Here is a 21,784-nt window from a genome sequence, read left to right on the forward strand (position 1 = left end):
CTGTCATTGCCTGAAATCTTTCCTCGGGGAGGAATCCTCTGGCTCTGCACGAGTCCAGCATCACCCTGATAAATTCTATTCTTTGTATAGGGACTAACACCGATTTCTGTTTGTTTATTAGGAGGCCCAGCACCTGACAAATGCTTTGGGTGATTGTGATGCTGGCCTGAACCTGAGACCTTGACCTGCCCCCTGATGAGCCAGTTGTCCAGGTTGGGAAACACCTGCACTCCTCTCTTTCTAAGGTAGGCCGCTACCACTGACATGCACTTGGTGAAAACCTTTGGAGCAGTCAAGAGGCCAAAAGGGGGCACCAGAAACTGGTAGTGGCGATCTCCTACCATAAACCTCAAGAACCTCCTGTGGAATCTCCCTACAATCCAGGGAAGATTGCAATGTGAAAACAGGTGTCCTTTAGATCGAGAGTGGCGTATCAGTTGCTGGGATCCATAGAGGAAAAGATGGTGGCTAGGGAGACCATATGAAACTTTAGTTTTCTAAGGTACTTGCTGAGGCACCTTCAGTCCAGAATGGGCCTCAGCCCTCCCTTTGCCTTTGGAATCAAGAAGTAATGGAAGTAAAAACCTCGACCCTGTAGGTCTCTGGGAACCTCTTCCACCGCACCCACCTGCAAGAGTGCTCACATCTGACGTCCAGCGAATGTCCCCTCCTTTCCTCCTCCGACCCACGGGGTTTAGGAAAGAACACAGGAAGGAAAATGTCCTGGTTACAGTGGAACCTCCTGTTAGAGGAGTTGCTCATGAGAGAGGTCCCTGAGAGAGGTCCCTGAAGAGGGACGGGGAGGGAGGCAGGCAAACTGGAGGGTATAACCAATAACTACCGTGCTGAGCACCTAGCTGTCCGATGTTATGGTAGCCTAGGCTGGGAAGAAATGGGCTAAACGAGAAGAAAACAGAACGGGGGTGTAGGTAGGTGCTGTGGCCTTCCTTGGAGCCTGGGCCTGAGGAAGGGTTGCAACCCCCATGCTGGGCAGATCAGAACCCTACAGGCCAAATACCCCAGGAGCAAAGGGGCGGGGCCAGGACAGGAAGGGTAAGTACAAAAGGCCAGCCTAGCATCTCAGTCAGCGGGAAGCTGCTGCCGGAGAAGGACATGCCTTCCCCAAGGTTGAGGTCTGGGCCTGACCCAGGCACCACGGCTGTTCGATAATCAGCCCCAGTCCACCAATGCGAGGAACAGACTATGTCTCACATGGGCACTCGACCTCCCCTGATTAACCAGTCATCCAGGTAAGGAAAGATTTGAACACCTTTACAGGTGGGCTGCCACAGACTTAGTAAAAACCCTGGGTGCTGAGCGAACACCCCGCCGACTGGAGCCTCCAGGGCCTACCAGGTCCTAGTGACTGGGAAGGGCTCCCCGAGACTGCTGACTGGGAGAAACCCCCTGAGGCCAGCCCTGACCTAGAGGAGCTGCTCGCTGCCAGGGACCCACAGGAGCTGCCGGAGTCCTGTATGACCTGTGACCTGGAGGAGCTGCCATCCGCTGACGGCCCCGAGGAGTTCCTGGACCTGCCGCTGACTGATAGTGAGGGATTGGTGGGACTCCCTTTAGCTGTCTACCCCAGCGACTCCAGGTACCCAGGTTCAAGGTGGGAGGAAGTAGTCCAGGGGCAGCCGACTATAGTTTGGCTGAGTTTGTGGTCGCACCGGTGTCAGTGTGTTGCAGCTGGAGCCACTCTGACCCAGTTGCAGACCCCTTTGCCACTGATAGGGCCCTGGGCTGGGACGCAGTGGAGTCAGGTGGGCCTGCATCCCCCTCCGCCCTTCCCTAGCAACCCCGGAAATGCGGATCTCCTCTGAACCTGCTGCCATAGAGGATACTGAGCTAGGACTAGAGACTTGTTGCCTGCCCCGCCCCACTGGAGGGCCAGGGGCTACAGACTACTTGGCGGCCCCGCCCCACCTGGGGGCCAGGGGCTACAGTTTCGCAACCTGCTAGCTTCTTGTTTTGCCTTGGAACAAAGCACTGTAGCCTTCCTCGGAGCCTGGGCCCGAGGAAGGGTCACGACGCCCCTGCTGGGCTCAGTCTCCAGCCTACAGAGGGGTTGTCAGTGTGTTGCAGCTGGAGCCACTCTGACCCAGTTGCAGCCCCTTTATACCACTGATAGGGCCCGCTGGGACTCCAGTGGGTAGGTCGCGTGGTCTCAGGTGCATCTTCAAAGGCCTGCTTTCCGTCCTGATTATGGCGGCGAGAGCCCAGTCGAGGATCGGCAGATGATGAGCGGTCTTGGTGCTTCTTGTAACCTTTGTTTTTCTTCTTATAGAAGTCTCTGCGGGGGTGATCCCCAGACTGTTCATGCTGGGGCTTGAAGTGCCTCCTACAAGAAGAGGGTGTATAGAGGCTGAAGGACCTCAAAGTAGCCCTCAAGTCCTTCATGCCATGCAGCCTGGAGTCAGTCTGCTTAGCAAAGAGGGCCATGCCATCGAAAGGGAGGTCCTGAATAGACTGCAGGACCTCTGACAGGAGACCCGAGGCTTGTAGCCATGATGCCCACCTCATCGATATCTCCAAGGCCATCATCCTGGCTGCAGAGTCCACTGCATCAGAAGCCACTTGCAGAGATGTCCTGGCTACTGATCTCCCTTCTTTAAAGACGGCCTCAAACTCCTGTTTGGAGCAGGGAGACAATGAGTCTCCAAACTTGTCCAGCGAATGCCAGATATTGAAGTGATATCTACCAAGCAGCGCTTGTTGGTTCACCACTCGTAGCTGCAGGCTGGCTGTGAAATAATTTTTTTGACGAACAAGTCGTCTCTTTGCATCTTTATGTTTAAGGGTTAAGCTGATTTTTCCATCTGTCCCTTTTGTTGGCGGCCGTGACACCAGGGACCCCTGCATAGTGTGGGTGTAGAGATATTCAAACCCCTTTGCCAGTACATAATATTTTCTTTCTGCCCTCAGACGTGGGGGGCAGGGAGGCCGAGATTTGCCACAGGCCCTTGGCCAGTTTAACAACCCCTCATGGACTGGGGGCGGGCCACTCTAGTAGGAGCTGCCGAGGCCAATATTCCAAATAGCTTGTTGACTTGCTCAGCCAGCTCCTCTATTTTGAGGCCCACGTTGAAGGCGACCCTTTTCAATAAGCATCTTAAAATCATCCATTGGCACTGTCTAGTGATGATGAGGAAGAGGCTGGTATCTGAGCTGGGGGAGGGGCCTCTGCTCTGGGCAGGCTGGAACCCGAGGCTTGAGGCCCATGAACATTCATAGTCCGAGTCCATGTCCAGGTGTGGCACCGTGCTCTGAGGAATGGAACACTGTGGTACTGACATTCCTCTCATGGAACCGGCCTGCAGAATCCCAGAGGGAAACTGCCAAAGTCCAGGCCTCACCTTGTGGCCTCACCCCCATTGACCTTGCGGCCCCACCCTTATTGGCAGGGCTGTAGGGAAACTGGGCATTGGGGCCTGGGCTTGTTTAGTCTGGACAACTTCCTCACTGTCCAAGGATGAGGTGCCGCTATCCAATGGCCAGGGTGGTGCTGTCTCCGAATATCTCGCGGTGCCATGCAAAGCACATTGATGAACCGGCGAGCAGCATGAAAAGCCCGAATGATGGGTGTGAAAGGACTGTGACCCGTCGTGCCTAGGGTAGCCACCTGAAAATGCCAAGTTCAGGGCAGGCTGTAAAAGGAGAGCAAATTCTCCCAGCACTGGTGGGTCCCAACCAGCCACAAACAGTGCTTCTGATTTCCCACACTGGTTATCAAAAAGCCAAAATAAAAATATACACAGCCCCCTTTACTGCATTCCAGTCTCTGGTTCCCAATCAGCCACTAGGTCCAGTAAAGAGATAAGTTATTTAAAACTCTATGCTCTTTACCAAAAAGGTTTCTCCTGACCCCAAAGGGTCAGCCACAGTACCAGATCAATATGAAGTTTGGATCTTACCTAAAATACCACGCTGCCAGCCAATCCTTTAGTAATTAAAACTAAAGGTTTATTATAAAAAGAAAGAAACAAACTATAAGAGAAATGTTAAAGGACTAAAGCTTGGGCTTCCTGTATGAGGTAGGCAAGCAGGGTCACGGTGCCGGGGAAACGCGCCATGAGTCTGGTGACCTGCGTCGCTCGTAACAGTGCTCCGCTCAGTGCCGGTCCTCCAGAGAATGGCAGCGGAAGCCTGATCTGACAGCGTCCTGACCCGCACAGCGTGGCCTCGACTCCAGGGACTGCCTGCGCACCGGTGAATGGTGCCTCGGTGAAGGGGACTGTTGAGCTGATCTGTCTCTTGATAGGTTGCTCCTTGGCGCCAGTGCTGAATCTCGTTGCAGCATCCTGCCATCCTTTGGCGTTTGCGGTACTAACAGCACCAAGAGGTCCTTCATCGCTTGGAAGGCCTCCGGAGTCGATGGCACCATTAGACAATGAGGGTCTCTATTACTACCTGAGTTGGCGGAGGGCCTGGTGCCGGGTCGATGCTCACAGTGGCAAGGAACCCTTCTGAAGAGGGGAGAATTGGCAGCCCGACATGGGTCTCGCCTGGTCCACTTTCTTTTCCACAGAGGAGAGTCCCTGCTCCATGCAAGTCTTCTTTGGCCTTTTCTTCGGAACTGGGGAAGGAGATCGGTGCCAAGACGGGGAAGAGGGCGTCAGAGGAGCACTGCACAATGAGGCTGTCGTGCTCAGTGCTGAATCCGATCCACTGGGCTCTGAAACCGATCTAAGTGCCAACTCCATCAGGATGGCCCTGAGACGAATATCTCGTTCTTTCTTAGTCCGAGGGCAAAAACTTTTACAGATTTTGCACCTCTCATGCACATGCACTTCTCCCAGACTCTTCAAACAACTTTGCTGCGGCTCACTACTCAGCATAGGCTTCTTACATGAAGCACAGGGTTTAAACTCCAGGAAATGGGGCATGCCCCTACCCTGGGATTCTAACAACTAACAAACTGGAACTAAACTACTAACTATATATACTAGGATTTAGAAAAAGACCTTGCGAAGGCAAGAGACGTTCCAGCACCGTCACTGGAGGCAAGAAGGAACTGAGAGGGAGGGGGAGTCGACAGTGCCTATACACAGGTGCATGTGCGAGCTGCCGCAGGGGGTGCTAGAGCCAGCTAATACAGGTACCATTAGGGGGAAAAGTTTTCTGGCACCGGTGCATGGGGCGAGCGCACACACCTAAATTGGGAATGGATATAAGCAAGCACTCAAAGAAGAACCACTACTTTAGAAGGATATCTACAACAAACAATGAGAATTTGCTCAACAGCAAACGCAGAAGAAGGAAAATGAAATGATCAAAGCAGAGAAAAAAAGGAGAATTTTTTTTTTTTGAAAAGCAAGGCTGACACCACTCTGGAGAGATTACAAAGGTATAAATTTAAATCTCACAGGTGTATCTGCTGCACTTCTCAAGGCTAGCAGCTCCTACTAGTTAGCACCCTTAAAGGCACAATACCTTTATTCAAGGGGGAAAAAAATCAGACTTGTTCACACCAACAAAAAATTAAACTGTTTTTACAGTAATAGTAGAACATCCACACTGCTGTTCAGGGAGCCAGTCCAACTGGGCTCCAGAATGTATGAAATCATGAGATAAGGCTAGGCAATATTCCCTGAGTCTTCACTGATCTGCCATAAGCTACATGAAGGATCTAACATAGCTACCCCAAGGACAGATCGCTTATTATGAGCTCCCATTTAATTTATGTATGCACAGCACAGAGGTTCAGTCCTGCAAACCTTTACTACCAAACATAGTGCTTACTACCATGTAGAGTCCTATTATATTAATAAGCAGTAATAGTTTGCAGATTGGGCCATAGTACTGCAGTGCTACAAATATATTACTGTATGTATCATGTATTTGCAGAGGATTCAGCATGTTACATGTGCAAGAACTCATAACCATATAAAACCTGTTCACAGGTAGATGTCCTTCTTTACAAGCCATCAGAGAAAGGGTTGCTATGCTGAACTGAAGATAATTATAAAATACAGCAATATCAGTTGAGATGATGGGTATCTTCATTTTATAGCTTACGAGATGAACTTGTGGAGCAAAGCAAACACGACCCTTTAGATTTATTCTCTTTCTGGTCCATAAAATGACTGGGTTATGCTACGCTCTCTTGCTAGGATACAGGATCATAGAGGTAAGTTAGAATGGCAAGAATGTTAAATCTCCTTATTTTTACCATGTTTAAGTCAGAGCCTATATGTTTTAAAATAATATTCAGAATTTACTCATTGAAAGGATTTGAAATATTTTGTATTACACTTTCAAATTAAAATGCATTGGATTTTGTTTGCCACCTTAATATAAAAATGCCAAATGAAAAATAAAACAAAAGATAAACATTAAGCACTGTGAGTCATTAGAGCTCCGTGCATTTCAAATTAACGGGCACTACATTGCTTGTGAGCTTTAAAACACTATTTGAATAAGAACTAAATAAGAAAGGATTCATGATCATAAAAGTTAATATTGATTAATGAAGACAAACTCTTAACGATCATCTTTTCTCATTATAAAAAGGTAAGCTGAATAAATCATGTTATAAATACCTTTTAAAATTCATCTTTATCCTAGTGCTACGTTACTGATCTAATTGGTTTGAAATAATTAAGTGTTAAATAATCAACCATGCAAATCTTTCACAGAGCCTTTAATTATAGCAGCATATTTTCAAGCCTCTTTAAAAAGGATTTAAAATATGTTACCCGTATCATCCTAGTGCTAGGATAACTTGTTGATTTAGATTTCAAGCACCTCCATCAAGTTGCTCCACAATAATCAGTAAAGTCCTGATTCAGCAAAACACTTAAGCCAAAGGGGCAAAGGGCACGAATCAGGGCCTTAACGGGGAAGGTGACTTCAGTTTAATCAGGTCCTAGAAATTATTTGTGATACTGGAAAATGTAATTAGCCTGATAAAAAGACTAAAACATGTTTTCTTGGAGAGCATTGCTCACTTGACATACCACAACAGATGGGAGCAATAAAACTTCCATGCTAAAGAAAACAGATTCTGCAATTGCAGAAATTCTCCTACTCAAAATATTCCCTACCTCTTTCCTCCATACCTCCCGACATGTACATTTACTCATCCCAGTTTTGTTCTGCATTTGTATTGAGCAAGTACAGCAAGCTCACTGAATTTGACAACCAAATACCTGTTTCATGTAGGCATAGCACATTGTTTCTGCAACTCTCTTTCCTTCATCGTAACAGGCCCTAGGTCCTATGGGGTTCACATGACCCCAGTAATCTTCATTTTGAGGGTGAACCTCAGGATCTAGGGAGAGAAACAATAATTGAATTACTTTCTAGTAACAGGAAGAGGGAATGTAACTCCATTTATATAGGGTTCTTTCAATATAACTTGTTTTATTATGTACAGTGTTAACAATTCTCCTTTAAATAATGTATCTAATTTTTAAACATTAAACTCCAATATCTTTCACTCCAACAGACGTTTCAAATAGAACCCCAAAGGATAACTATCAAGGACAATCTGAGAATCTATAAAATCCCCAAATTGAACATATTAAACAAACAGAGCAGCAACTGCCACCTCACTGGTTACATCTCCTTATAAGAGCTATTACTCACAGCAGGGTGAATTGAATGTTTGTCTGGAAATGGCCCTTAAAGATGGAATAACTCTAGACACACAAACAAGATTCTGATAGAAGATTATTTAATAAAGAGATTATAGGTTATTTAGAGTTCATTGCCAATTTCTATTTAGTTTGAAAAACAAGCTAAGACATTCTGGCATTTAAAAAGGAGATGGGGGAAAAAAGGAGGCAGGAGGTGGAGATCTAGACATGTCAAAGTATCTGGTTCGGTGAAGGTGAGGGACAGCATTGTAAACAAAAATGCTGTGCGTGCCTTGTTCTTCTCAGAGCTGGAGACTCTGGGATCAGCAAGTGGCACAGAGAGGTTTTTTTTCAGCCAAAATGATTCTGAGTGGATCTAGACAAAGCAGAGGTAGCTGAGTGAGGGAAAGGGTAATGTGCTTTATCGGGAGTTCGGGGAAAATTAAACTATCCCCATACAAAAAAAGTTACAAACTGCTTTGGCTTGCTTTTAGGCTCTTCTGTGTTCCTGCAACACCCTGGTATAATGTGCCTGGAGGAGTAGGCCAGGTTTAATAGATTGGATGATGGTGGCAGAACTCAAGAGTTGCTGAGTGACAACTTTGACAAGGTAAAGAGAACCCTGTGATGCTACTGGACAATCATGCCTGCCTTCCCATCACATCAAATGCAAGCTGAAATACAAATATCAGCAGGCCAGGCCAGAACAACATCAAAAACAGTCAGTTTAGTCATATATAACAGACAGCTGTCAATACCAGCATCACCACGATTGAATATTTAATTCAGTGCCAGAATCCCCTCCATGCCACTTACAAGTTCCTTGAAGTTTCTGTTGCCCTCAGCTTTTCCTAGTAAGCAACCATTAATTGTAAAAGCAGAGTCTTGCTGCCATGCCCAGAAATAAATTCTCTTTTTATGAAGTTTGACAAGCATTCCAGGCTGGACGAAAGGTATCGTCTCTGGAAGCATCTTTTTCACTGATACTATTTATCCTGAATATTAAACACACACATTAGATTGGAGTTATCTTTTTCATTTGTAAAACTGGCTTCCCCTAGTTTCTTTGGTGACCTGTGAAAAATTACTTATAAATCCCAGAATGCTTAGCACTGCTCAGCAGTAAGTGGTACAACCCAGGAAGTGTACTGGAGGGAAAAAAAGAGGGATGTTACAGATCTCTTATACTCTTATTCTGATCTTCAAGTACAAAGCAGATCACAACATCAGTTGTGCCCAATTCTCAAGATACTCATTACCGCTATGGAGCAGCATGACTGAAAGTGGAAACAATTTCATTTGGATATGAATATGCTTATTTACATAGGCAGGGATTGAAAATTACAGTTCTCTCCAAGGCTGATTGCATTCTGGATGCTACTGTCCTGGATCAACGTCAAGAGAGTTCTGCTGGAGGAGAGACCAGCACAGATCCTGAAGCTTTTACTGTCTACTATAAAAGGTCCTAAGAGTTTTATGGATCAATATCCAATAAATTCATTTTAAAGAACTAGTTTATTCAATTTAAAAATGAATGGTTAGTAGTATTTGAAAGTTAGTGTTCAAATGGTATTAATCATTCATCTCTAGAGCTGGCTGGCATATGGTGAGACTGAACTTTAGCTCCTTGGAAGAAATCTGGTCAGTTCCAGATTTGCTGTAAGCATCCAAGGAAACAACATTCTGGGAGGTCAGATATACTGAAAATAAACAGTTGCACTGACACTGCCCATAGGACTAATTATTTTCTTCATCTGTTGCTGGATTTCAAACCTCCTTTTGTAAAAAAGTGTTAAGACACCACCAAATAATGGCTTATAATTAGAATGCCTCCTCTGCCAGGAGCTACAATATTGTCTTCGTCATGTTATAACATTTTGTTGCTTTCTATAAAGGACGCTGTATAAAAAGAAAAGTTGCCTTGTATTTATAGTTCACCTATTGTTCCAAGCTAAGGTTCTAACAAATTAAAACTGTCCTCTATGGCAGAATTTCATGGGAAATTTAATTTTTTTAGTAACTTCACAAAAGGCAGATACTGATGTAAAATATACTCAGCCATAATTCATAGAGCATGTCAAAAGATAATGGTTCAAGAACCTTTGTAGATTACAGATTAAGAATGGATTTTCAAAGGTATCCAAGTGATTTATGAGAAAATGTCCCACTGACAGTTAATGGAATTTGCAGTCCTAAGTCATTTAATTGCTTTTAAAAATTCCACCCGACCTCTTAAAATGGAGACCTAGCATGGACTACCTTCTCCTTTTCTCCCTTCTCAAGTCCCAAGCCCAGTTCTACACCATCTCTGCTACAACTATAGAGCTTGATTACATAAAGAAACATTATAATTAGGGCAGGATAAAATAGACATGACACAGTTGTTTTATTACAACCTCCATTTTATCTATGTTATGTTTTTCTGATCCTTGGGTTTAAAGTTTACATAATATTACAAAATTCTTACTGTTAGCCTGCTGCCCCCCACTGCTCCACTTTCTCAAGGCCACTGAGTTTTAGTTCTGTTCCCCTGTAGGTTTGCTACCACTCTCATTTTTAAGCTATTCTCAGATTCTATCATAGTTAAATTTATGCCAAATGAAACATCTGACAATGAAAAGATCCCAGGTACGTGCAAGGTGCAGAGATATTTGAGCTGATCATAAAAGCCTGTGGAAAACTTGAGGGTCCTGGGCTGTGCTACAAGTTACAATGCAGCTTTAATTCATGCAAATGCTTCACCATTCTGACAGAAACAACTCTGCCAATCACTTGGAAGCACTCTGCAGAGCACAGTTTGAGAACCTCGGTAAGAAATGGAAACAGCTAAAGGACATTTTCAAAGGGTTTGTTTATTTTGCTAAGAACTAAAAAACAAATCTTTTCCATTTAGTTAAACCTACTGTATGAAGGAGGTAGATCCCTTTGCCTGACTGGATTTTATAAATAACAGAGTCTGACAATCTATGTTTCTTTTAAGTTTTCCCCTGCAGCAGTCAGGTTGCTGGGGAGAGATGCTACTCTGGAACTGGTATGCTTGTTCTGCCTGTGATCATGTTCCATCTTCCGGAAGAGAGAATATGGATTCTTGTTGGGTTAGGAAGCATCTCCTGGGCCAGCATTTTTCCCTGAAGCAGCTGACTCTTGCATAACAGAGATATAGGAAGGAATGTGAGATGAGATGGAGTCAAGCCATTTGCAGAGACTGACTAGTCATTGGTGGAACTCTTGCTTGTGATATTTGTGGTGCACCTGCCTGCCTGAAGTTATTCTATCCAAAAAAGTAAACATAAGGGGAATAAAAAGAGCACATCTCATTCTTTCCTTCTAGAAGAAATGTGGAGAAGTTCAAATGAAAAGATATTTAGAGAGTGCTCAGCTACTAGCAACTCCACATTAGCTAGACCAACTCAATGTTGAAAATGCCTGTAACAACTGGCAATCCCTCTATCTATACCAAGGCTTCCAATATTGCTAGTACTCGTGGATAGAACTAGTGGGTATATTTCGAGAAAGTTTCTCTAGCACAGACAAGGCCAATCATGGTCCTTGATGGTGCCAAATAGCATTTTGCTGTATCTGCACTAGTTAAGTAATTCTCAACATGATTTAAAGAGGGGAAGGCAGGAAGTAGCAAGAGGCTCACTGCTGAAAATGATGTTGCCAGTAGGTCATTTTCCAATGGAGACAGACATTTACTTTGTATGTTCTTATAGAGCAGGGACTGTGGCTTTATCTGTCTCTTGTTCAGCATTGAACACATCATTGATGCTGCTTAATCATTATAATAATTCAGTGTTGAAACAGTCTCGGGAACATGAGTCAACCTTGCTACCTGTCTCCCTCCAATGCATTCCCACTATGGCCTCTGGAGTTCAACTTTTAGGAACTACAGCTAAGATTCCTTTATTACAAAGAACGCTATATAGGTCAGTTCTTACATATAACACTCATTTACACTTGGGTTTATATACTCTGCTCTGGAAGTGCAAAGGGGCCTTAAAGTGAATGTTATCTATATTTTAAACATTAAGAGGAAAGCTAACAAAGAAGTCCAAGATATGACAACTATGCAAATATTTGATGCTGCCATTCACCATCCACAGGAAGTTACTGTAAATCCTCCTTGATTAGTCACACCATATATACTACGGCTATGCTCATGTCTTACCTCCATACACCTCAGAGGTGGAGGCCAGTAGAAGCCGCGCTCCAACACGTTTTGCTAATCCTAAACATTCAGAAAAAAGAGAACAGTGAATTTTAGCAAATACAAGAGACTTTCAGTTACGTTCATTGCTTTACTTGGACCCACTTTGTCCATGAAGGAGGAGAATTCAGGACTTCCCTCAGTATTTTTTAGATCTAGTCTCTTTTTTTCCAAGTCTATAGTACTCAACTTCAAGCAGGAAGGAACACAACTGAGCTTTCCTGCTGCTACTCACATCACACGGCTAGCTAATTGCTAGATCTTACGTATACTTATTTCATGGATTAAAAGTTACATTGAACCAAAGTGCAGGATCTTTTTTCCATAGATTACAAGGTCAGAAGGAACAACTGTGTTCATCTAGTCTGACCTCCTGCATAACACAAGGTCAAAAAACTTCCCTGAATTAATTCCTGTTTGAACTAAAGAATATCTTTTAGAACATCCAATCTTGATTTAGAAATTGCCGGTAATGGAGAATCCACCACAACCATTGGTAAGTTGTTCTAATGGATAATTACTGTAAAAAGTTGCTATATTAAAGACCTGGATCAGGGCCAAAAAAGCACTGCTAGCCCAAAGGAACAGCTATTGTTTTATAGTCTGATATCCTGTGAACCACAGGGGCTGGAAACAAGGGCCATACATCACTAGGAAGCTGGGTGGGAACTAAGTGGAAATAATATCCGGTTGAGGAGAAAAGTTTGTTATGTTCCCAGTTAAATTCGACTTTTGTAGCTCCTCTGAAAACTGAAAGCAGTGGGCTTGATTCTGCCAAGTGTAAGGAAGATTTTGCACTGCTCTGCTAGCACATTGATCCTCAAGATGGCAGAGTGAGTGAAAGAAATATCTCCCCTGTTTAGGGGGACTATCTGATGGCACAGAATTGCCACAGTACCTTTTAAAGACCATCTTCTTCCCTACACTGTGCCCAGTGCAGCAAATCCTGCTTGGGGAAAAGAAGTGGAGCCAAGGGGCCCTCATGCCCCACCAATCACACACTACCTTAAAAAACCCTGGAGGTCACTGGGAACCAGTACAAGCTAGAGCAGCTCACAACTGAATCAAGACTAGTATGTAAAGGGGCAGATACATAACAGGCTTGAAGCCACACTGCTGCCTCCATACCCTCTGGCTCTCAGCTGCACTAAATACAAATTAATATAGCTGAGAATTTGTCCCAAAACTGTGTATGACCAGCAGCAGCACAGAATTCAAATGTCCTCTCAGAATTGGCTGGGGCAGAGATAGCCACAATGGGAGGTACCAATACTAATTTTTTGGTTTTAATGGAGCTATTTCAATTCTACACACTTAACATTCATTATACTGAGATGTCATTCTGAAGGCGGGGATGTTCCATGGTCACTGAGACATAACTGCAGCCTTTCCCCCAAGTTGTACAATTCCCTGCACTGTGTGTGTCTGATTTGCATAATTGCTTCATAGATATTACTCAATAACTGGGCTATGAATATGAAATTCCTTGTAGTCTGGTTGGCTCCCATAGTCAACATTTACGTGCTGTCTGTAAATGGCCTCAGCTGAAATATTCACATGAAGAGGTAAACATCCTAGAAGAAAATGGGGCTTCAAGAAAAATTTTAATTTTTTTCTTTTCTTTTTGACTCATTCCCCCCTTCCTCACCCAACTCCTCCTTCCCACTTGCCAGATAAGCAAGGCTCGCTCTTGGCCCTAGAATAGCTGTTGGTATCTTTGTTTAGCATTAGGAAAATATTAACCCTTCCTTTCCAATTCTGTTTTTAATCCAACATGAACAAAAATATATTGGAGTTATCCTGAGGACAAGTGCCATACTAATAAGCGAGACAGAGATAGAGAATGAAGGGGAGGGAAGTACACTTCAATATTAACGATAGCTCTGTTTGCAGATTTTAAACTCATTTAAAAACACCGAATTTAAACTTCTAGAATAACAGTAATTTGAATATTTTTTTCTACCATGCTAGTAAACAAACTGTTTAATAAACTCAATCTTACATGGTATAATAGGGTAGAATCACCTCAGTATAGATGGCTATGCTCCAGATTCAACAAAATACTGAAACGTACGTAACTTTAAGAATGTACGCAGTCCTTTGATTTTTCATACTCAACTTTAATGGACTACTCGTTTGCCTATCATTAAACCTGTGCTTCAGTACCATAGTGAATCAAGACCTTAAAGCTTAAGTGGAACTCAATTTTGAGCCCAACTGTTGTTAGCAGTTCTGAGTGTTTCAAGCAAAATGAATGCAGTAAAAAAAAAAATATTTCAACTCACCCAACATGTTTAATGTCCCAATAGTGTTGGTCTTTAATGTCTTGATAGGATTATACATGTAATTTGGAGGGGAAGCTGGAGATGCTAGATGATAGATCTGGTCCACTATGAGATAATGGAGAAAAAAATCCCAATATAGTAAACAATTAAAAAAGCAGTAAACTACCACTGCAATCAATGCCTTATTAGTGAACTCTTCACCTTCCATGTATCTGTCTTCTAATGTCAAACTCTAGTTCCTAACACATTGTTATCTACAGAGATCATACATGCAAATCCATAGTAAAAAGCAGAGCAAAATAAACTTTTAGAGTTAAACAGAAATTTAGATTTTGAATTATAGCAACACTGTCAGCACTTGTTAACAGATATATAGATGCTCCGGTGTATTTTCAGGATGCATAGTCAGTCTATAAAGAAAACATTTTATTGCTGCTAGCACTGCAGAGTCAACACATACAATAGCTGCAGAGGAGCAAACTGTACTGTATTCCGTCTGTTACACCATCAAGTTTTCAAGATAACTTCCGGTTTCATACCGTTTTTAATGATATAAGCAAAAATAGCAGCATTATTTTCAGAAACTAGGAGGAGCCTTTGGTTTTACTGTTAGAATAGGAAAAAAAAATCTTGTTTTGACTTGTAAACTGTTTAAATTTTATAGCAGTGCATTAATAATCTTTAACATCATGTTCATATACTGAGGATAACCACACTTTGAGAAAAACCTTAACTGTCAAGATATGTAGGACAATATTTGCCTTTGTTTCATTAGGGTCAAAATTACATTAATCTTCCTTATTGTACCTGGCAAGTGAACTTCATATGGAACAGTACTATGTTTTAAATTTATGCAGTGCTTTTCACCAGGTGATCTGAAGGCATCTTGCAAGCATCAATGAAGTTTCACAACATCCTTTGAAAATAAATATTACTATAGCCATTGATTAACTGGATAAAACCTAGTGCAACAAAAGCTAAGTGGCCTTACAGTAAATCAAAGGTGAAGTCAAGACAGAACCCAAGAGTCTTAACTCCCAATTCCTGCCTTAACCACTAGACACTAGCAATACCTCTTGCTACATCAAAATCCTAGTTTAACTTTCATTTTTGTCACACCCCTATACCAGACTTTAAGTTCTTATGTACAGCATAACCATGGTGCTACAAAAAATAAGAAAGCCCTACCTACCTTGACCTACCTGTTAACCTGAGTAAGGAACCAAAAATATGGCTACTTGCCAGGTAAATGGCAAATTGAGATTAAACACCTGCACATCCTACAGGTACAGTTGTGGTCACTAATAATCCATTTCCAAAACATGCAGTGTTAGTAGTTTCTGGTAAGGTGGGTCAAGAGACTTATGTAGATAAGATAAACAGAATCAATTATGCATGACCCTGTTCAGCGTAGGTCTCCTGTTAATGATCTGATAGGCTATCTGACCATGATTCTGAATAGTGAAGAGACAAAGTGATGCAAGCTGGATTCCACAGTGTCCATACGTTTTTTTTGTGGGTTGGGTATTTGAATCCTTATATATCAGAGAAGTCAGCACCTATTCATTTCAGAAATTGTAAGATAATGGCCAGCTCAGGAGAGAAAGTGTAATAGAAGCACAAGCAAAGGAACAGAAGAAAACCTGTAACTGGTTGTTCAATACAGCAAAATCTGTCATATATGACCTTTCAAGGGACCAACAAAGACTAGTTCTTAATGGAGTAAGTGATTTTTCTAGAGAAATGGCACAAGGATACTCTGGGGGGTTTCTTAAGACAAGAGATTATCTAATAAGGTTACAGCTTTCATTGCATGAAACAGGAGTTTGAAGACTGGAGCCGATGGAAAAAATGGTTTGTTAGCAATAAAAAAAAAAAGTAGGTTTAGCCTTAACCGAAGATGCCTGTGAAACCCAACGTGAATAATCCAACAAAACCAGGTTCACAAGCTTTTCATAACGTTGCACTGTAATAAAGGGTACATACACAGCAGAGAGGCATTTTTCTAGTGTCTCTCACCACAGTATGTTCAGAGCACTATCTTTTTCTTGTTTAAAAAGAGACTGCATGTACAGAGGATGCCAAAAAAAATGAGATGAGTTCAATTTAGAGATGAAAGAAACAGATCTCCTATTAGGACATCTAAGAAAACAGTTAAAGGTTATTTAAAAGTGTACAAAACAGAGTGTCATGCCTTTTTTGCTTCTTTATGATGTGTGAGCAAAGCTTAATTTTTTAAAAACCTGCTTGTTTTTAAACCTTAAAATATCAGATGGATCAAATGTGGTTGCTGTTTAGCTGATGATCTAATGATGTGGTGTTATGTTGTAAAGCTATCAATCTTTAACTGAAGGGTGAGGGTGTTGAAGTTCTAATAGGGCTCTTCTTCAAACTGTTTAATCAGGTGTTTATACTAGAAAGGTGATAGTAAAAAACACCTCTACAAAATAAAATGCACTCTTTGGACAGAGAATAAATCTCACTCTTCATTTGGGTTTAACTTCCACAGCTGCAGCATTACAAACTTAGGTCAATGGAAGCCACCTTACATCGACCTAACAACATAGGAGTCTACACTACTAGATCCCTTCCACCGACCTAACTCACCTGTAATGTCGACTTAATTACTCCACCTCCATAAGAGTAGCATCTAAATTGATGATGATGGGTCAACAGAGAGGCAGTGTAGACGCAGTGTTGTATAAATCCACTGAATTGGCCTCCAGGAGGTGTCCCACAATGCTCTACTGTGACTACTCTGAAGATTGTTTTCAACTACGCTGCACAGTACATGTACACATGAAACAGTCCTTCCCCTGTTCCTCCAAGAAATTTTGAATTCCCATTTCCTGTCTGAGGAGGTAGTGGATATTATCGGTCTGTGGGGAGAAGAGTCTATGCAGGCACAACTCCGATCCAGCCGAAGAAACATGGACATCTATGAAAAGATCACGCGGGGCATGATGGAGAAGGGATGCACCAAGGACATGCAGCAGTGCTGCATGAAAATAAAAAATCTTCAGCAAGTGTACCAGAAGCCTAGGGAAGCGAACAGTTGTTCTGGTTCTGCACAACAGATGTGCCGCTTCTACAATGAGCTGCATATGGTTCTTGGTGGCCAGAGTCCTGGGCCACCCCAAGCAACAACGAGGAGGACATTTTGGAGGAGTAGGGAGAATGGGCGACAGACGAGTGGGGATCCATTCTCCCAGAGCGCCAGGAGTTATTTTTAACCCCAGAGCAGTCCAGCTGGTCACAGGATAGCATAGTGGCCAACCATGATGCTGGGGAAGGCACCTCTGGTGAGTATGTAATTTCAATCAAATTGTAGGGGTTACATGTTCTTATATCTTGTATGTAATATGAAGAAAAAGTGAGGTGCAGTGGATATCTGCTACCCCAGTGGCCGCTCCATTTCCCCTGGAAAAATGCTTATGTGCAGTGGGATGGTTTGGGAATCCTCTATGGAGATCTCCAGGAAACTTTCCTGGAAATACTCTGCAATCCTTTGCAGAAGGTTCCTGAGGAGGACTGCCTTATTTCTTCCAGCACTTTCTCATGCCACTCCAGTATTAACTCTGCTGATTATTGCAGTGCATACACAGCATAGCAACCTAAGGACCAGTCTGTACCCAGATGCTTGCAGCATCTGCTCCCTTGCCACCACTGTTACCCTCAGGAGACTGATATCGCATAGGGTCTCCTAGGGGAGACAGTAGAAGTTTTCTTTACAAGTGATCATACCACAAACAATACAGCATGTGATCCCTCACCCATGCTGATTTCCAGGTCCCTCACTTGCTTTCTTCTCCACTGTCAGAGCAGGTCTCATTTTAGTGTTGCTGCGCTTCAGAGTGGGGAAAGCTCTGCACAAAGTTCCTGGAAAGTGGCCTTCTGCATTTAAAAGTTCTGCAGCCACTGCTCAACATCCCATAGCTGCATAATGATACAATCCCAGCATTAGTGCTTGTTTCCCGGGGACCAGAAACAGCTCGACCATGTTCAGCTGCTGCACGACTGCCAGCAGCAACCAGGAATTGTTTCATTCTCTGGCTTGCAGCAGGGCTACTTGAATCACCGTAATGTTCTGCACAGAAGCTCTTCTTTTGGCTATGGAAAGACTGCAGAATAAAGCAAGAGGTGTTTGTAATGCTCACAAGTGCACAGCTGAGCGTGGTCCACGCTTCTCGGGCTGTAGAGAACACATGGCTAAGCCAGGCTTTTGAAAAAAAGAACGAAAAATTATGCGTTGTTTGCTTTTGATATCAGGATAGGAAGGAAGGAAACTACATCATGGGAAGTCGAAGCCATGTTCCCATTCCCCCCCATGACAATGTTTTGGTCCCATGAGGCTTTGCAAGCCGTTCCCAAAACCCCTTGTGGCTAGTTGCACTGTAGGATAGCTACCCACAGTGCACTGCTCTGTGTATCGATGCAAGCGCAGCTAGTGAGGATGCACTCCACCGAACAATGATCGTGGTGTGGAAATGCCTGACTAACTTAATTAATGCAATGGCAGAATGTTGACTTAAATTAAGTCAACTTAACTTTGTAATGTAGACATGGCCTTAGTTCTTCACTGAAACTTCCAGCAAAAATGGGATAGACAAATCCTGAATTTCAATTAAAAATATTAATAAAAAAGCAGAACACATCTTTCTAGGCATTCTTCACAACACTGTAAAGCAACAAAAGCGAGCACACACCCATCCACCAACCCTTCCCCTCAAACACAGGCAAAGACACAAACAGAGCCAGTTCACAATCCCTTCCCAATCCGTAGCACTGTTGTGCTTCACAGGCACCCCACATTGGAAGTCTTGCCATAGGCAAAGTTTCATAAGAATCAGGGGCCACCCAATGAAATTAATAGGCAGCAGCTTTAAAAGAAACATAAAGAAGGACTTCTTCTCACAACATAGTCAACCTGTAGAACTCGTTGCCAGAGGATGTTATGAAGACCACAAGTATAACTGAGTTTAAAAAAAAAAATGAGTGAAGTTCGTAAAAGTTAGGCCCACTGATGGCTATTAGCCAAGATGGTGACAGAGGCAATCCCATGCTCTGGGTATCCCTAAACCTCTGACTGCCAGAAGGTGGGGCTGGATGACGGGATGGATCACTCGATTATTGCCGTGCTCTGTTCATTGCCTCTGAAGCATCTGGAATTCGCCACTGTCGTAAGACAGGCTACCGGGCTATCACTGGTTTGACCCAATATGCAAATTGCCAACTCAAGCCCAACAATTCTAGTACAGAATTAGCCATTTTACTACTACCTTAATGGGTAAAACAGGTCTAATTTAAATATAGTTCCTCTTTAAAACAGTGTAAGTTTCAAAGCTAATTATGTTCTACCGCTGCATGACTGCTGCCAATCAGGCTTAGAACTAGGAGGCCAGAATATAAAATCAGCTAGCTGAGGTTGAGAGACACAATATAAAAATGGGGACAAGATGGGTGAGGCAATATCTTTTATCGGACCAACTTCTGTTGGTGAGAGACACAAGCTTAAAAAGAGCTCTGTGTGGCTCAAAATCTTGTCTCTCTCACCAACAGAAGGTGGTCCAATAAAACATTGTCTCTCCCATCTTGTGTCTCTGATATCCTGGGATTAACACGGCCACAACTAACCTGCATACAACAATGTAAAAGTGTCAGAACAATCCATGTCCCTGTTAGAAAGAACAGTCTCCCAGACTCTGAGTATTAGAGTTTTGCCTGACAAACCAAACGTGCTACTTTTATACTGGCCTCTCTTTTGCCATTCTGCTTTTTTAACAGTGCAATGCAATGGAGTACACAAGTGATTTGATTTACCTTTAGGGGATGAATTTACTACTTTTCAATAACCCTTTAAGCAACCTAAGACTTTAAAGTGGATAAAAGCCCCCAAAACACAAGTATTTCTTTCATCTTTAAATCTTATATTCTCTCAAGATAAATATGCTTTGATAGCAAAGCTTAAAAACACTGTCATGGTTGGCAAGGCCTAATATTTAACCAACCTTATCCCTCAAATCTCTGCATGTTTCTCTAGCCTAAGTGTGTCAATATATAACAGTTAAAAAAATCTGCTGGAATAAACTTATTCTTCCTATCTGGCTGTAAACCTACTCATGTTTAAGATATGTATAAATGCTCTAGTTTGAAATGGATCCTAGTAATCAGATATTATCCAATGCTTTTTGATGGCAGTTACGCTCATCATTCACAACAAACTGCATGAAGATGTAGAAATCTGAGGGTAGGTCTACACAGCAATAAAAAACCAGCAGCACAAAGTCGTACAGCCCATGTCAGCTGACCTGAGCTTGAGAGGCTTGAGCACAGGGTAGACATTTGGGTTCGGGTGCAGCACGGGTTCCGAGACCCACCTTCCTCGCGGGATCTCAGAGCCGAGGCTCAAGCGTGAGCCCAAACACCTACACTACAATTTTCAGATCCACAGCCCTAGCCCTGCGAGCCTGAGTCAGCTGACCTGGGCCAGCTGAAGCCCTGTAGCAGGTCTTTTACTGCCGTGTACACATTTCCATACTTACTACTTTATATCCGACTTTTACCATGATGCTTACAGGACACTTATGGCTAGACAGGTGAGGAGATATGACTTTCCTTTCTCCTCTGATTTCCTTTCCTTTTCTTACGCTTACCTCTTTTTCCTGCCATTACTTCTCACACTAGCTAGACCTCAAAAGTTAAATAAAAACTCATAATTCACAAAGCTGTGCCTTTTTTCACCATAAGGATTGATTTTTGAATTCCAATTCCCATTGATTTCCAACATGAGCTGGGCATGGAACTACCTGTGACAATCAGAGACATTCATTTCCTTGTGAACTACATCCCCATCCCCAACTTTTTGCCTGTTTTATACCACAAAGCCTCTAGGGCTGGGATACTCCTATTTTTTCCATGACAGCTGCATAAATGTTCCTGATTCTGATAAGTTCCTCTGGGAGCTACCATACTATAAGTTTTTTAATAACAACAAATACAAAATATTAAGGGGAATATAAATGCAGGGTTGTTTTTGGCATTGATTTGTGTGTTAGAAATAAAAGCAACAAGTTAGTGCATTTCCATGATGGGGAAAATTCAGAGGGGAAACAGATATCAGGTTTAAATTTCACTTACTACCTAAAACCACTATTAAAAATGATCAGGTTATTTAATGTATAAAATTATTTTAGGCCAAATTTAATAAATCCCAATGATTTTGCTGATTGTCTTATTTTTGTGGCAGACAGGACCCAAATATTGAGAGGATCTGAAAGACCCCATCAGGACTTTAGATACATAATCTCCCTTCAACTCTTACAGCCCAGAGGCTGTTTTTGCCATTTCATTCTAAGATTAGTTCACTAAAATATCACAAAGTATCTGTCACAATGGCATCATTTTAAAGACATTTCTAACATCCAGATAAATGTAACTATTACTGAATAATATTCTGTTGGATGACCAGTGTCTATGTTTCTGAAAAGATATAGCTGTAATGTGCCATAGGTAACAGTTACTACAAGTTTAACATTATAATGATAAATTAATGTTTAGAACAGTGGATCACTAAGAGTGAACTTTCCTTTCTTAGCATGACTGAATGAAGATACACTTGAGCTGATACTTATCCACAACTGTCAAATTCTAACAAAAGAGTAAACCATATGAAAACAAAAGAGAACTTTTCAATGACCCAATCTCATTCC

At 42.6% G+C, this 21,784-nt stretch overlaps 1 protein-coding gene across 3 annotated transcripts in view; it reads right to left on the reverse strand.

Moving 5' to 3' along the window:
- Positions 1 to 21,784, reverse strand: part of UXS1 (UDP-glucuronate decarboxylase 1) — a 98,604-nt gene that overhangs the window by 26,705 nt on the left and 50,115 nt on the right. For all 3 annotated transcript variants that reach the window (XM_067563610.1, XM_067563608.1, XM_067563611.1), the window contains 3 exons: positions 14,076 to 14,180; positions 11,752 to 11,811; positions 7,152 to 7,273 (listed from right to left, as the gene is read on the reverse strand). In XM_067563610.1, the coding sequence (XP_067419711.1) occupies positions 7,152 to 7,273; positions 11,752 to 11,811; positions 14,076 to 14,180 (287 nt within the window). The remainder of the gene's footprint in view (positions 1 to 7,151; positions 7,274 to 11,751; positions 11,812 to 14,075; positions 14,181 to 21,784) is intronic.

Source organism: Emydura macquarii, unplaced genomic scaffold (genome assembly GCF_026122565.2).
Source record: "Emydura macquarii macquarii isolate MOO-44397 ecotype Brisbane River unplaced genomic scaffold, CSIRO-AGI_Emac_v2 contig_2531, whole genome shotgun sequence".
Lineage (NCBI taxonomy): Eukaryota > Metazoa > Chordata > Testudines > Chelidae > Emydura > Emydura macquarii.